Source organism: Colias croceus, chromosome 4 (assembly GCF_905220415.1).
Source record: "Colias croceus chromosome 4, ilColCroc2.1".
Taxonomy (NCBI): Eukaryota; Metazoa; Arthropoda; class Insecta; order Lepidoptera; family Pieridae; genus Colias; species Colias croceus.
Window position 1 is genome coordinate 12,810,596 of NC_059540.1, and position 15,357 is coordinate 12,825,952.

Consider the following 15,357-nt stretch of genomic DNA (forward strand, 5'->3'; position numbering starts at 1 on the left):
AAGATTTAAATCTAAAAACTAAATAACAAAAAAAAACTCAATAAATTGACATTAGAATAAAGTAAAGTTATCTTGGCTAGCAGGTTAAAATTTTATTTCATTCATTTTAACTTTTATAGCCATGTGAATACTGATTTGTATTACGACTTTTATGGCAATAAATGGTTTTTTAATCAAAAATTGATCGTTCCAAATGATTAAAATTTAAAATTGAATTATAGTAAATTTCGTAATTTTTCGATTTTCATGTGTTAATGCACATGATATTGTTTTTGAAGATGTTACAATCGAAGGACAACTATGATTTTTTGTGTAAAGAATAACCTTATGTTAAGGAAGTTTTTAGCAGTACCAGCAAAACCTTGGTGGTACATTTTTTTTTTCACAGGATTATTTCGAAAAATCGACATTTTGCCGAAAAATTCAAAAAACTACAGAAAAAGTTAAAATAAAAAAATGCAGTGTAATTATTTACACAAGATGAGCCTATAGCGCGATAGGTATGTTATTGCGCTATACCTATACCAAATTTCATTCAATTCGGTCCAGTAGTTTTCATAACAGAGTAGTTTTGTGTCAAAAACATTGAAACTCCGGATTATTAAAAAAAAATCATAATTTCTAAACCATAAGTTTTCGCTTAACTAAAGTTTGTTTTAAATGATTACTCATGATGCTCTCAAGCTGAAAAAAATTTTTGAACCACTGTAAACGGGACACCCTGTATAAAAAATGTAAATACATATAATGTTTAAAATAAAATTTAAAACATTATACAATCACAGAATTAATGATCATAACACAAAATAAAACGTGTATTATATAGTACTTCTTGGTTTAAACTTTAAATGGAATATTTTTTTATAATTCCTAGTAAAAAATATGTACAAAAAAGTTGATAATATGTATCTTAACCAGCCAAAAGTATATAAAAGTTTGAGAATTTCTAATATTTTAAGCTTAAAACGGAAGGTCCAGTTCACGTCCAGTTTCAACAATTATATTTTTAAGCTATTGCATAGCTTCTATCGCGGGCCTTGAGCGAGGGGACCGAATCGAGAAATTCCGTAAGGAAAAAAACCTCACGCTCCCCACTCCGACGGGATCGGAGGTGTGGCTTGAAGGCATGCTATGCAACAGCTTTACCGCGGCAATCCCCGTGTGCCACACGTCTTTTTTTTAATATCCGAGTTGGCAGCTGTCTTTTCAATCATGGCAATAATCTGGTAGAAAATAATATCTGTGTATAAATATATAATAATTATAGCGTATATTTGGCGTATTTATACAGGTTATAATTTAAGTGTGCACAGGCAATTATTCCGTAACTATTGCAGATATATCAAAAAAATGTTGTGTGGTTTTATGAAACCACGATAAAAGTGTGAAACTAACGATAATTATCGTATTTGTACGATAATTATCGTACGTCACGCGATATGCGCTACACAGACCAAAAAGTTTGAACGTAATAAAAGTTTCACTTTAAAAACTTTATACTGATATCGAAAGCCCTTTACCTAATGAATAAAATGACAACAATAACTTTATAAAATTAAAACTGGATATATCCAAAAAAAATATACCAAACACTCCCATACACAGAGTATATAACGAAGTGGGAACAGTAGGCACGGGTGGGAACAACACAACGTTCCCGCCGCGAGCGCTTGAGAGCGCTATCGAAGTGCGTTTCTCTAGGGATTTTTTTTCATATTTACGAATAAACATGGTGAAATGTGCAGTTCGATCTTGCAAGAGCGATACTAGAAAAAACACAAAATTGAAATCCAGTATCACATATTTTCATCGATAAATCGTTAATTGTTGTATTTATTTTTATGAAAATAAAGCTAGCATCGCGGGGGTGAAGGGGAAGTGGGAGGCGGTCACGCGCAGGCTCGCTCGCGCACCCTTCGCTCACCTCACTGTCGCCACGTGATCGTAGTGATGTGACTTGACCAACGCTGTACTCGATAGTTTACAAGAAGAACTATATTTTAACATATTATTTAATTAACTTTAAAATTAAAACTCTTTTAAAAATGTGTTAAAAATAATCCCATCAAAAACATAAATGTAAAATTTGGAGCCGAGTTCAATCGTTGACTTAATTTGCCAAAAAAAGAAATGAGATCTAAATGTGTGCCAAGTTCTGCAGACAGTCCAGAAATTTATTTACAAAGATGTATTAAGTTCTTAGGTTGGCTGAAAACTCAATTGTTTTATTTTCCCTTAGAGAACAATGTTTATTCCAAAATATAACTTTTTTTAATTTGAATAATTTAATTATTTTCACAAAGCAAACAACTAATGACCTATTGAACCCCATAATTTGATGAGGCTAGTTTTACATACTGTTTATATTTTGTGAGGTTCTAAAAACTAGCCTCATTAATTTATCGGTTCATAGTTATCGATTTAAATGTGTTGATTTTGGCGACAGCGGTTTTCATACGAATTATGACATTATAGCACTTCTATGTGTCTTGTTATTTAGATTTCTATGTCTAATACCTACACTGGAGATTTCAGTATGAACTTTAACTTGTAATAAGAAAATATGACCTTGAATGACGCCTGTATGTTTTTTTATCCCTTTCACACCTAACTGCCAAACGCATTGAAAACGCTTGGAGAAGCTTTTGGTCGATGAAAGAGCTGATGAAAGGAGACTTGCCTCTTTCACTAAAACGAAGGCTCATGGACATGTGCATCTTGCCCATCCTCACCTACGGTGCACAGACTTGGTCATTGACTGATCGCCAAAAGTCCGCACTTGGGGTTTGCCAAAGATCAATGGAGCGCAGCATTTTGGCGTAAAACTTTCTGATCGTATACAAAATAGAACGCTGCGATCAAAAACACAGATTGTCGACGTAGCCCATAAAGCTGCCGAGCTCAAATGGAACTGGGCTGGACATGTTTGCCGAATGTCCGAAGAGTTGTGGGCAAAAATCACCACTATGTGGATCCCCGACAATGGAAAAAGGCTGCGTGGAAGGCCCAAAATCAGATGGCGCGACGAACTGGACTATCATTGCAAGAAATGGACTAAAATTGCTCACAATAGGAAAACGTGGATGAAGGGAAGAGAGGCCTTTGCCCAGCAGTGGGACAGCCATGGCTGAATAATAAATTAATAATAATAAGGGCCGATTTTTCAATGCCCAGATAAACAGTCTAATAACTACCCCTCGAATAGATTTATTCAATTGCTTATCTAACTCATAACGGCTCGCCTATTTTTCAATCGTGATTTATTTGATGAATAACTATCTGACCAAATATTTCCATATTGGCAGCTCTGCTCTTGGATGGCGAAACAAACATATTAAATTAGTCAGGTTAGAGCGGGATAGAGTCAACTTGCAATATGTCAACAACCGTCATTATGACTCACGTCAGGAGTGCATTTTAATTTTTAAGTTTATCTTGTGTTCTATGATTGTTGATTATTGTTTTGATTCGAGTAAAGAGTTTTGATTAAATTTGTGTTAAAATTTATATATTTTACGATGGAAACGACATAAAGGCAGCGTCCGGCAAATTTTCAATGGCATGATCGTTATTTATTATTTATTATCGAGGTAGGTACTATCAAAAACATCAATTTCAATATGATTTTAATTGATAATTATTTTATAGAAAGAGGCTTTATTGTAAAAATTCTACGCTCTATGTTATTACATACGAAAATATCCCAAATTCTACGCGTCAGTTGTCAACTCAAACGTCTAATCGTCGAATAGCACGCTATCTGGCCGTTGGAGCAGCAGATAGATTTATTCCTCAAATAACGTAGTTATTCGATAGATAAGTCCTATTCGTCTATTGAAAAATTGAATATTTTGTTAACTGAAGAATAAAGTCTATCTAGCTGTTTATCTGGGCATTGAAAAATCGGCCCTAAAACACCTAACTTGGCAAGTTGGTGTGAAAGGGATAAAAAAACATACAGGCGTCATTCAAGGTCATATTTTCTTATTACAAGTTAATGTTCATACTGAAATCTCCAGTGTATTAGATATAAGCTTCTTGGGTAAAGGGCTTTCGATGTCAGTATAAAGTTTTTTGATATCTGCATTATTTACGGAATAATCGTCTGTGCACACTTAAACGATTACACCCCGTATAGTATACACTAAACGATTACACCCCGTATAGTATACACTATACGGGGTGTAATCGTTAGTTAGTAAGTTCTTCTAGTTAGTTAGGGACCTGTGGACACTGACAAGTTGACAAGTCCAAGACAGTCAATAAATTGACATTTGACAATTGAAAATATTTACATTTCACAATCGACCTCCAAAATATTGAATTATTATAATTCTAAATTAATTATCTAATTAATAATTAAATCATGATAAGATTCGCTATTTTTATTTCACATGGGTATTTATTGATTTTCTGATTTTTACTATGCTATGTACCTAGTTGTTTGTCGTAAGCATACGTACCTACTTATACATTGTTGACGCAGTTTATTGTACCGAAAACAAACATTGGAAGAAGAACTCATCTGTTAGAATAGCAATTCGTAGTCCTAAGGATTGTTATATGACAGAAAATATGTTCACTAAAACTCTAGCAGATGGTGAAAGAAAATTCCTTATTGATTGCATTCGTTTTTATCGTGAACTACCAAGTTTATGGAACATGAAGAGCAAAGAATATCATGACCGTAAAAAGAAAAGCATTGCATATGATATGTTGGTTAATAAGTTTAGGGAAAGGTATCCTAATGCTACAAAAGAGGATGTAAAAAGAAAAATTAATTCTCTAAGGACATGTTACCGTAAAGAACTTAGGAAACATCTTCATTCTCTTAAAACTGGTGATGATGTTTATGAACCCACGCTGTACTATTACAATGAGATGCGTTTTTTGGAGGAACAAGAGAGCACATCAGAATCATCATCAATGGACTTGGAATGCAGGAATATATCCATGGACATTGAGGAAAATGATAAATATGTCAGTGTAAGCATTTGCAGTTCTTAACATAAAACTAGCTATTATTATTTTTTTCCTACTTTGTAAGGGTTTTAACTTTAAAAGGGGAGAGTGGGGTGAGAGGTAAGAGTAGAAGAGTGATATTAAACAGAAAAGGTTATGTTTTTATGTTGACACTAGCCACACATCATGGCTCTGCCCAGGTTGACCCGGAATAGAAACATAAAATATACCCTATGTTCATCAGGGATAATGTAGGATTCTAATGGTAAAATATTTTTTTTAAAAGGTGCAGTAGTTTGGGAACCTATTCAATTCAAACAAACAAACAAAAAATCCAATCCTTCCTCTTTATAACATTAGTGTAGAAGTGTACATTTACTCACATTTCTCTGCAATTTATGGAAAGAATTATTCTCTACTTCAATATTTCTGATGCAGTTAAACAATGTAATATATAAGTATCTGTTTATTTTCACAGGAATGTTCCACTTCAGCTGTGAACATCACCCAGGGCTCCCCACTGTTTAGCAACCAAAAGAAGAAAGCTGTGAAATTGCAGAAACTGGAAGAGTTGATGGACCTGGCATGCCAGCATCTAAAAGACAAATCTGATGACTACAAGCACTGGGCAATGGCCTGTGCTGCTGATTTAAAAAAAATGGAACCAACTCAACAAATTTTTGCAAAAAAAGCAATTGCTGAAATCTTAATGGAGGGACAATTAGGACTATTACACCGAAATTCAGTAAAGATAAATGAAACATCTGAAAATGTTTTACATGAAACTATTTATGAAGATCAGGTTGCTGTCAAGTACAGCTCTACACCCTCTCCATCATATATAGACGAGTCATGAGTACTCATGAGTATTAAAATTGCTTGTTGATTGATGAATCATCATTCAAATTTGAAGATTTTCGAAAAATGTGTATTATAAAAGGTTCACATTCACCTAAAATCGACATCTTTAGTATAAGTCATAAAAGGCTAAAAGTTTTATTTTATATATCAAAAACCAGCAAAGAGATTTCTTTGCTTGCACTATTTTATTAAAATCATTATAGATTATATTGGGTTTCCTCTCACTTGTTTATTAGTGTTAGTTATCCTCAGTTTATAAGTGAAAATCTGCAAATGTTACCTATTTGACTCTAACCGGCAAATGTCTGGTGTAAGTATACTATTGGTGCAGAATAGGATTATTATTTAGTTAACTTTATAACTATTATAGATGCCAAATGCCCAAATCTCATGAAATTAGTAATTTTATATTTGCTAGATTTTTTTTTCAAATTCAAAATTCATTCCTCCTACAATAAAAAATTACAAAAAATACAAAACACCAGTTATAATACTGAAGTGGGAGACAGGAGCCCAAACTGAGTAAACCCCGTGCTATGGGTCTCCTGTGGTCCCTAGATTGAATTCCACTTAGGTTAAAGTTAACTTTAATTAACACAATGACACTGTTAACAACCATAATCAGCTCCTAGCTTTGACCGACCTAAACGACACCGTTCAAAAATAACGGTCTGAATTGTATTCCGACATTTTGGGTACCTAGTGGGTAATACGTAACTAATAAATATATTATATTTAGTAATGATACAATATTTACCAGCGTATAGCACATAATCGTATTAATTCGACGACGCGGTTGGCGCAGTGGTAAAGTAACTGCCTACTGAGCCGACGCGACGGTCCCGGGTTCGATCCCCGGTCAGGGCAAATATTTGTGTGTTGAACTCAATTATTTGTTCTTGGGTCTGGGTGTTATTATCTATATATGTATTTATTAAATATTATATTTATCGTCGCCTAGTACCCACAACACAAGCCTTAATTGAGCTTACTGTGGGACTAGGTCGATTTGTGTAATAATGTCCTATAATATTTATTTATTTATTTTATTTATTATTTTATTATATATCTGTGGCATAATCTATGAATGATATCTTCTATCTTCTCTTCTTGTTTAGAAGAGTTTGAGGGTTTGAGATGAAATATTTTATTAAAACATTTTTTGAGGTGGTAATAATATCTATGGACCGCAATGGACCGCCGTCCGACTACAATCGACCTCAGAGCAATCGACTATTACTTACTCTGTGGTCCGTCAGTCAAAGTCATTTGTCAAGATAACGTCAAAATTAATCAAGCTCTGTTCACAGTTGGTTCACAGCAAGAAGCTTACATCTTATACACTGGAGATTTCGGTATGAACATTTGACGTGTAACAAGAAAATTGTTGTGTTTTATCACTTTCACACCTAACTTGGTATTGCCACGGTTAATACGAAGTTTTCCCAAGGCTACTATGTATGCCGTAATATTCTGTGCAAAAGGTTAGTTTTTGTACATGAGTTTGTTGATAAATTGCCAACAACGTCATTCAGAAGCATTGTTGGATGAGACAATTATTATTTATGCTAAATAAAATAAGTATCTGGACCAATTATTAAAAAGCGATACTCCCTGATTATGGGTAGTTACCATAATAAAATTGTAGCAACTCTCACTTTGACAATATGGCATTAGTGTCAAAAAAATTGCGTCGCTTCGAATATTTAAGTTAATATTGTTGCGTATTTAATAAATATTTTCCGAATATAAATAATGTATTGCATTGTGAAAAATTGCAGAAGTGTTTGGACACCAAATTCTGGCATAGAATTTCACAGGCAAGTGTATATTTACGTTATTTACAATATTCCTCAATACTCCTGCATTTACCTGTTTAGAATCATTTCAATGGCAAAAATTGTAAAATTTTGCATCATTTTAGAAAGCAGTCATGTTAAATTTGTTATTTTCCTAATACCTACTTTATCATTTTTCAACAAGTTTTCAATAAACAAAATTAACAAGTAAGGTAACCATGATGACGAGTTTTTATGGATAGTGAAGAGAATATTATATTGTAATAACAATATTATGATGAAATTTAGAACACCATTTTCAAGATTTTTACTAGTAATCAAACAACACTCGACATCGGTATTGCACTCACATGTAGTTATAAGATTGTTCGTTGTTACATTGAAATTTATACTTTTTTAACTTACCTCATATTTTTTGTTTTAGGTATTTCAGCTTTCCAAAAAGTAAAATAAAAAGAAATATATGTGCCCATCAAGGGCAAAATTACTGAGGATTACGACCCAGAAAAAAATACCTTTTGAAAAATAAACTTTGTAAAGTTAGCTGAAATTTGTGCAAGGCGTTTATTATAAACAGTTTTTCTTTGATGATTTTGGCTTGAAATTGACCCGTCGAAGCAACGCGTTTAAAAAGAAAATCTGAGTAGCTTACAATTTGGTAAACAGCATCTGATGCAAAACACAACTTTCCTCTATTTACAAAGGATGTTAAATCGGTTCATATCCAGGCTTTGTAGCCAAGAGTTATTTAAAACTATCATTCTATACCAATTAAAATTGTATGTACCTATAAAGTATGGCCAGTAATATTATAATATAATTAATACTGTTAAAAATATATGTCGTTATTATTTATAGACCATGATTTTTAGTTTTTTCTATTTCGAAAAATCCTGAATATACAAACCAGTGTGGTCACCCACAGAAAGAGACAAAAAACAACACTGACGTCATTCAAGGTTATATTTTCTTGTGACAAGTCAATGGTCATAGTGCAATCTCCAGTGTATTAGATATAAGCTTCTTGGTTCACAGTTGGTTCGCAGGCATAGATAATTCGCAGGCACAGTTCGCAGCAGTTCGCAGGCTCTGTTTAGTGTTTATAGGTAAACCAGAATCTGATGGCAATTAGGGAAATCAAAATTTTGAGTGTGCAACCCTAGGGAAAATGGACTGAACGATCTTGATACTGCTTATTTTTTATTTTGTCCTAAACATCATTAGTCACATTACATAAGTGCACAATACTGTACTTAATAATGAGACATCCACTTAATATTATGTAGGTACATACTTACATGTTTAATATACATATTACTTTTATCTATGTAATACATATTACATATTATTTACACATACCTATATTTGTATATTCATTATCATTATGTCATGTAAAAATATGGATGTAATGATAATGCAGATCAAAACTAGATAATGCTAATAATTTTTTTATAAAATAAATAAAAACTATGTTTATTTTCGTAAGTATTAACAGATACACACAATATCAAATTGAATTGGACAGCTTGGACTTGACGAATAGCCGTATTGGAAACTCTTGTAATAAGTTTTCATAAAATTATGTTGTATAGGTCTACCAGAATCTGATGGCATATTTATATTTAAGAAATAAAAGATTTTCATGTGGCAACTTATTTGACAACTATCAAATTGGTTGTCAAATTATTTGTCTTTTTTGCAGTTGATGAATAATTTTTAGGATTTTGCCTAAAAATTCTTCGAAAATGTCGAAAAAGCCGCTGCGATCACAAGCAAGAGGTGTTGTTTATAATGTGTATAGAAAAACATTCGATGAAGAAGGGTCAAACACATCACAATTTTCAATTATGAAGATTTTATTGGTAAATTGGACGTACCCGTTTTGATACTTTAAATTAAAAAAGATTATAATATTTAGGTAACTATAATATTGTTTGTGATTAGAATATAATTTTATGAAAACTTATTAAAGGAGTTTCCAATACGGCTATTCGTCAAGTCCAAGCTCAGCAAGCAAGTCAATTTTATAATGTGTGTATAAGTTAATACTTACGAAAATAAACATAGTTTTATTTTATTTTTATTTTATTTTATAAAAAATTATAAGCAGTTTTGATCTACATTAACATTATATCGATATTTTCACATGGCATACTGGTAATGAATATACAAATATAGGTATGTGTAAATAATAATATGTATTACCTGTATAAAAGTAATATGTATAATTGTATATTATACATGTAAGTATGTACCTATATAATATTAAGTGGATATCTCATTATTAAGTACAGTATTGTCCACTTATGTAATGTGACTAATGATATTGAGGACAAAATAAAAAATAAGCAGTATCAAGATCGTTCAGTCCATTTTCCCCAGGGTTGCACACTCAAAATTTTGATTTCCCTAATTGCCATCAGATTCTGGTTTACCTATAATCAACAAACAATATTATAGTTACCTACTTATAATATTTTTAATTTTAAGTATCAAAACGGGTAAGTCCAATTTACCAATAAAATATTCAAAATTGAAAATTGTGATGTGTTTGACCCTTCTTCATCGAATGTTTTTCCATACACATTATAAATAACATCTCTTGCTTGTGATCGCAGCGGCTTTTTCGACTTTTTCGAAGATTTTTTAGACAAAATCCTAAAAATTATTCATTATTTCCAAAGAAGACAAATAATTTGACAACCAATTTGATAGTTGTCAAATAACATTGCCATATGAAAATCTTTTATTTCTTAATTACTTCTTCTTCTTCTTCTTCTTTTTTCCAAGTGGCAACTCCCGATCCTAGTGAGGTAAATATGCCATCAGATTCTGGCAGACCTATACTGACATAGGTCTAGGAGTAAGAGCGTTTTCACATTGTCCGGTCCGATATCGGATATCGGGCGCCGATAGCCGATATCCGATATCGGAGGCTAAGTAAAATGTATGATTTAGGTACCTGTCTTTCACATTGTCCGGTCCGATATCGGATATCGGAGCCAACACCGATATTCCCGTGAACTATCGGACGATAATGTTCAGTGTTACCAACTCAATTTTCGAAAAGGTAGTATACCAACAGCAAAAAAAGCACTAGTTTGTGTATTTTCAGTCATTTCTAGGCGCTAAATGTAAAAAAAAATCCTTTCATTTACTTTAAACCTTTTTATTAAGAAAACATTCATTTAAGTATTTAAAGGTATTAAAAATACTATTTTTACGGGAGCTATTTTAATACCGTCCTATAATATACGGCAATTGGCTGAACTGAAGTAAACAAAAATATATTGCGTTCTTTAATTCAACCGTATCTTCGAAATATTAGTGTCTTTTATCTTTATTTACTCATTCTGCCTCGCTCCTCCTCCTACTTGGACTACTGTTGTGCTGTAAGCTGTTTATTGTATTGTTGTCATTGAGTCACAGATTTAGTGCTTTGTTTTAGCGCCGATATCAAACCTGTATAATAAATAGCACATCTAAATAATATTAAGTAATTAATAATATCAAATCTTTTTTATATTTTACTTTTCCAGCTGTTTTTGAAGTCGGTTTCTTTTTTGTAGTTATTTTTACTGTATGTAGAACTACGATCTATCAGTTGAATTTTTTTAAATCAAACTCTTTTTATTGAAAAGAAAATTTACAATACGGCAATTTTGTTTAGTTTTCTCTAAAATTTCAGAATTAGAATGCGGCGACCTTACATTTTGTCAAGAACGCGCGGCGACTTTTGAGCTTGTTTGGCTTGTTTACTATTTTGGTTGTCATGACTCATGGCTCGTATGCTTAGATTATATATGGCTATATTATTATTAGTCTGTGGTACTACGTAGATAATTTACTGTTCTGTGGTAGATAACAGCATCTACATTTGTAAATGTAATTTGAATTTATATTTGCCAGTTTCGTCGCTTTAATACTGAGTTGAATTTTATTTTATTTTATTTGTATAAGAACATAACAGTCGTACATGATTTAATATAAAAAAGTTCTAAAATTCACTACGACCACACAACATGTTCTATTATTAAAAAAAGAAAAACAGCATATAAAAAAAAACAAGCCTCACAATGAAATTGAATATTGAAACTAGATTCTGACTCTGCAGAGGGTACAAATCCAAACTCCGCAGTCAGCAGATTAAACCGGTTTGAAAAACATAGTTTATTTATTACTATTTATTTTATTTAAAATAAAGTTTATTTTTTGTAACATAAATGCATCCACTGTTTTTTTTAATTCTCCATATATCTACTTTTCCAGTTTCTGGCAACACTCATGATATCGGGACGATATTATCGGATAATGTGAAAGGGCAAATTGTGTCCGATATCGGATATCGGCTATCGGCTTCCGATATCCGATATCGGACCGGACAATGTGAAAACGCTCTAATAGTGTTCTGTGACATAGGTAGTATACTGTATACAATAAACTCTTTGGTGTTTACTAAAAGTTTATAAAACAAAGAGAATACAATTACTACGTAAGTTATAAAAGACGAACTCACAGAGCAAGTAATAATTATGACGAACTCTAAACTCTAAAAGAAAGTAAAAGAACAAGAAAAGTCAAAAGAACTCAAATTATACTATTAACTTAATAATATAACAAGAATGTCTTCGGTAAAACTGTACATTATAGGGCGTGGAGTTGAGAGTCGACAATTTTTTTGTGGTTAGCTATTGTCCTATGGAACCCAAATCTGAAATTTCACACCAAGGAAACTTTTAGTTTTTGAGTTACGAATTTTTGAAAATCGGAACATTACTATAGAAAGTTACTCCATCTTGTTTTTGTTACGCATATTTATTATTTTGTCAATGTCAAATTTGGCGTAAAACAATTCGAGACGCTCCGCTCGCTGCGCTCGCTCCGCTCGATTGTTTAAAAAAAGTCTAACATAACCTAACCTAACTTGTTTCGAGTTCGGAGAGTTTTTTTTTTCGTAAAAAGTTAAACAAAATAAATTAAGTGTCAAATTTGGCTATTCATTTGCATTTCACGTAAAACAATTCGAGACGCTCCGCTCGCTGCGCTCGCTCCGCTCGATTGCTTAAAAAAAGTCTAACATAACCTAACCTAACTTGTTTCGAGTTCGGAGCGTTTTTTTTTTCGTAAAAAGTTAAACAAAATTAATTACTCTACTTAATGGTTAGAAATGTTGTACTTGAAATGAATCACACTAAGCAGGTGCTGTGTGTCAGGTTGACATTGACAAAACAATAAATATGCGTAACAAGAACAAGATGGAGTAACTTTCTATAGTAATTTTACGATTTTCAAAAATTCGTAACTCAAAAACTAAAAGTTTCCTTGGTGTGAAATTTCAGATTTAGGTTCCATAGGACAATAGCTAACCATAAAAAAAATTACGACTCTCAACTCTACGCCCTATAATGTACAGTTTAGCCATGTCTTCGTATAGCAGTCCAGAAAGATCTGTTTCGGATAAAAATTCAAAAGATGATAATTTGAATGAAAAAAGTGTCGAGTTAAAATACCGGGTGCGAGTATGCCTCCAAAAGTACTTCAGTGACGAGCGTGCTCGCTGCTACGTGTTAGTGAGCAAGTGGCGTCGTGTGCGCTGGCTGAAGCAGCGGCTGCGGGAGCTGTTCGCACTGCGCGGCCCGTTCTGCCTGCTCTCGCGGGGGCACTTGTTGCCGAGTGCCGAGTCGCTCGCTATATTACATCCAGATGATCCTGTTGAGTAAGTACATGTCCAAATTTAAATGTTTGAGTTTGAGAGTCATCTAGTCATACTAGGTATTAATAGCATAATAAGTAATAACCAATTTATGTGTATGTGTTTTTTTATTATTCTTCTTCATTATACCCATTACTAATGATAATAACACACACAAGATACATCTAATCAATATTTTTTTTTCTTTTAGAGTTGTGCCGAATACTGATTCAACACAAATCAGCAATGTAAGTGAAAAAATAAATAAATTGATTCTAACAGACTAGAGGCCAGTTGTAATATTAAATATGATTTATTAATTAAATAATTTAACCCAATGTTTTAAAAACTTAACAATCTTAACAGCAAGCCTGGCCACAGGGAGTCATAAAATATTTGTCTAATACCTAAACACAATATGTAATATGAAATAGGTAGATCTTACTATCTGCCTATCCAGCAGTCTAAATACTATCTGGCAAAATACTATATAACAACTTGCCAAATACCAGATTTTGAATTATATAAGTATATTTTTATTTTTTACACAAATATTTATCATACTAATTCTAGAACTTATACCTAGCTCACTGCACTAAGGGAAAATTTTGGTTAATTAGAATAATGCCATCTTTTTCCGAAAAGATGACATTATTCTAACTACAAATACATTCACAAAAATCAAATATTCTCTGGAATATTTGATTTTTGTGAATGTATTTTCCTGTATTTTGCAAAATTGCTTATTTCTTATGTGAATTTCAGGTTCAAAATTCAGACATATCAATAGACATACCAGGGACGATTACAACCCTTAAACCTTCACAATGCGAAGAAGTGCACGAAGAAGATACTGATATAACTTATAGAGATAATAATTTAAATAATGTTAAAATGAAAGCGTTAGCATTATTAAACGAAAAGTATTGTTGTATAAATGGCGATTATGCCTCAGAAGAGAGCAAAGTTTTTGAAGAGAACAATCAATCAACGAACTACCCAACAGAATTTCCAGCGCAGAAGAGAAGGAGAGTTCGGCGCAGAAAAAGAAATTCAAACGCACCTATCAATGGTGACGAAACTACAGAAGGTAGCGTAGAGCGCGCCGCCCCCGCCGACCCAGCCTCCCCCGCAGACCCGGTGCAGCGCAACCGCGCCGCCAGCCCGCGCGCACCGAGACTCGTGCGATCCATACTTTGATACATTTTATTTAACTAGGTATTTATATTTTCCTTCCAAAACATTTAAATTAAAGTACATGGTTATTAATTTAGAAAATGTTTAGAAAAAAAATATAATTACATGAAGTAATTAACTACAATTTGTTAAGTCTGGGGTAAATAAATACATTTTTAAATTTATCTGTGCATGTTATAACATAACCACTTTTCTTATAGTGGGAAAATCTTCATAGATACCCTCGGCACCCGGATTCCTACCGATTAAAACCTCACTCTGTTCCATCGCGCTGCTGGAAAGAAGGCTTACACCGCCAACGCGCAGACGATGGATTTTTTTCGGAGAATATTTTAATACGTGTTTCGTTTTATCGGATGCGATAATTGTAAACGATAGGTTAGGTTAGGTTTTTTTTTTATAAGCCATCGCAGGGTGTTGTCTGCTTTTCTCTGGAGTATAGTCCAGATACCTTTATTTTCAATCAAATAAAATATCACAATATTTTTTATTAATAATAAGGCCTAATTTAAAATACAGTTAAAACTTTAAAATACAAATTTACAATTTACAATAAAATTTTCAAAATAATAATAAAATACGACAATTAAATATCACATTTAAACTTACAATAATTAAAAAACATTATGATGAAAATAAAAAATAAAACAATACGGCACAACAATTATAAAACTTAACCCTAACATCACAAATTATCACAATGTCTTTTAATTTTTCGTCAATACGTTCACAAAATTCCAGTTAGGTTAGGTTAGGTTTTTTTTTTTTAAAAAGCACCCGCCATCGCAGGGTGTTGTCTGCTTTTTCTCTGGAATATAGTCCAGGGATGTTTATTTTCTTTTAATC

The 15,357-nt window shown here is 32.6% G+C and overlaps 2 protein-coding genes across 4 annotated transcripts; both read left to right on the forward strand.

The window, feature by feature from the left end:
* The first annotated feature begins 4,286 nt into the window (after window positions 1-4,286).
* LOC123690850 lies at window positions 4,287-6,030 on the forward strand. 2 transcript variants are annotated; one of them, XM_045634928.1, is made up of 2 exons: window positions 4,287-4,986; window positions 5,441-6,030. In XM_045634928.1, the coding sequence occupies exons 1-2, from the start codon at window positions 4,564-4,566 to the stop codon at window positions 5,816-5,818; spliced, it is 801 nt and encodes a 266-aa protein (XP_045490884.1). In that variant the 5' UTR covers window positions 4,287-4,563; the 3' UTR covers window positions 5,819-6,030. The 2 variants fall into 2 exon arrangements, with proteins under 2 accessions (XP_045490884.1, XP_045490886.1); XM_045634930.1 differs by having other exon boundaries at window positions 4,288-4,980.
* Window positions 6,031-12,029: 5,999 nt separating this feature from the next.
* LOC123691422 lies at window positions 12,030-15,043 on the forward strand. 2 transcript variants are annotated; one of them, XM_045635803.1, is made up of 5 exons: window positions 12,030-12,246; window positions 13,045-13,338; window positions 13,526-13,562; window positions 14,080-14,532; window positions 14,712-15,043. In XM_045635803.1, coding segments are annotated over exons 1-4 (768 nt in total). In that variant the 5' UTR covers window positions 12,030-12,244; the 3' UTR covers window positions 14,515-14,532; window positions 14,712-15,043. The 2 variants fall into 2 exon arrangements, with proteins under 2 accessions (XP_045491759.1, XP_045491758.1); XM_045635802.1 differs by lacking the exon at window positions 14,712-15,043 and having other exon boundaries at window positions 14,080-14,675.
* Window positions 15,044-15,357: the final 314 nt, after the last annotated feature.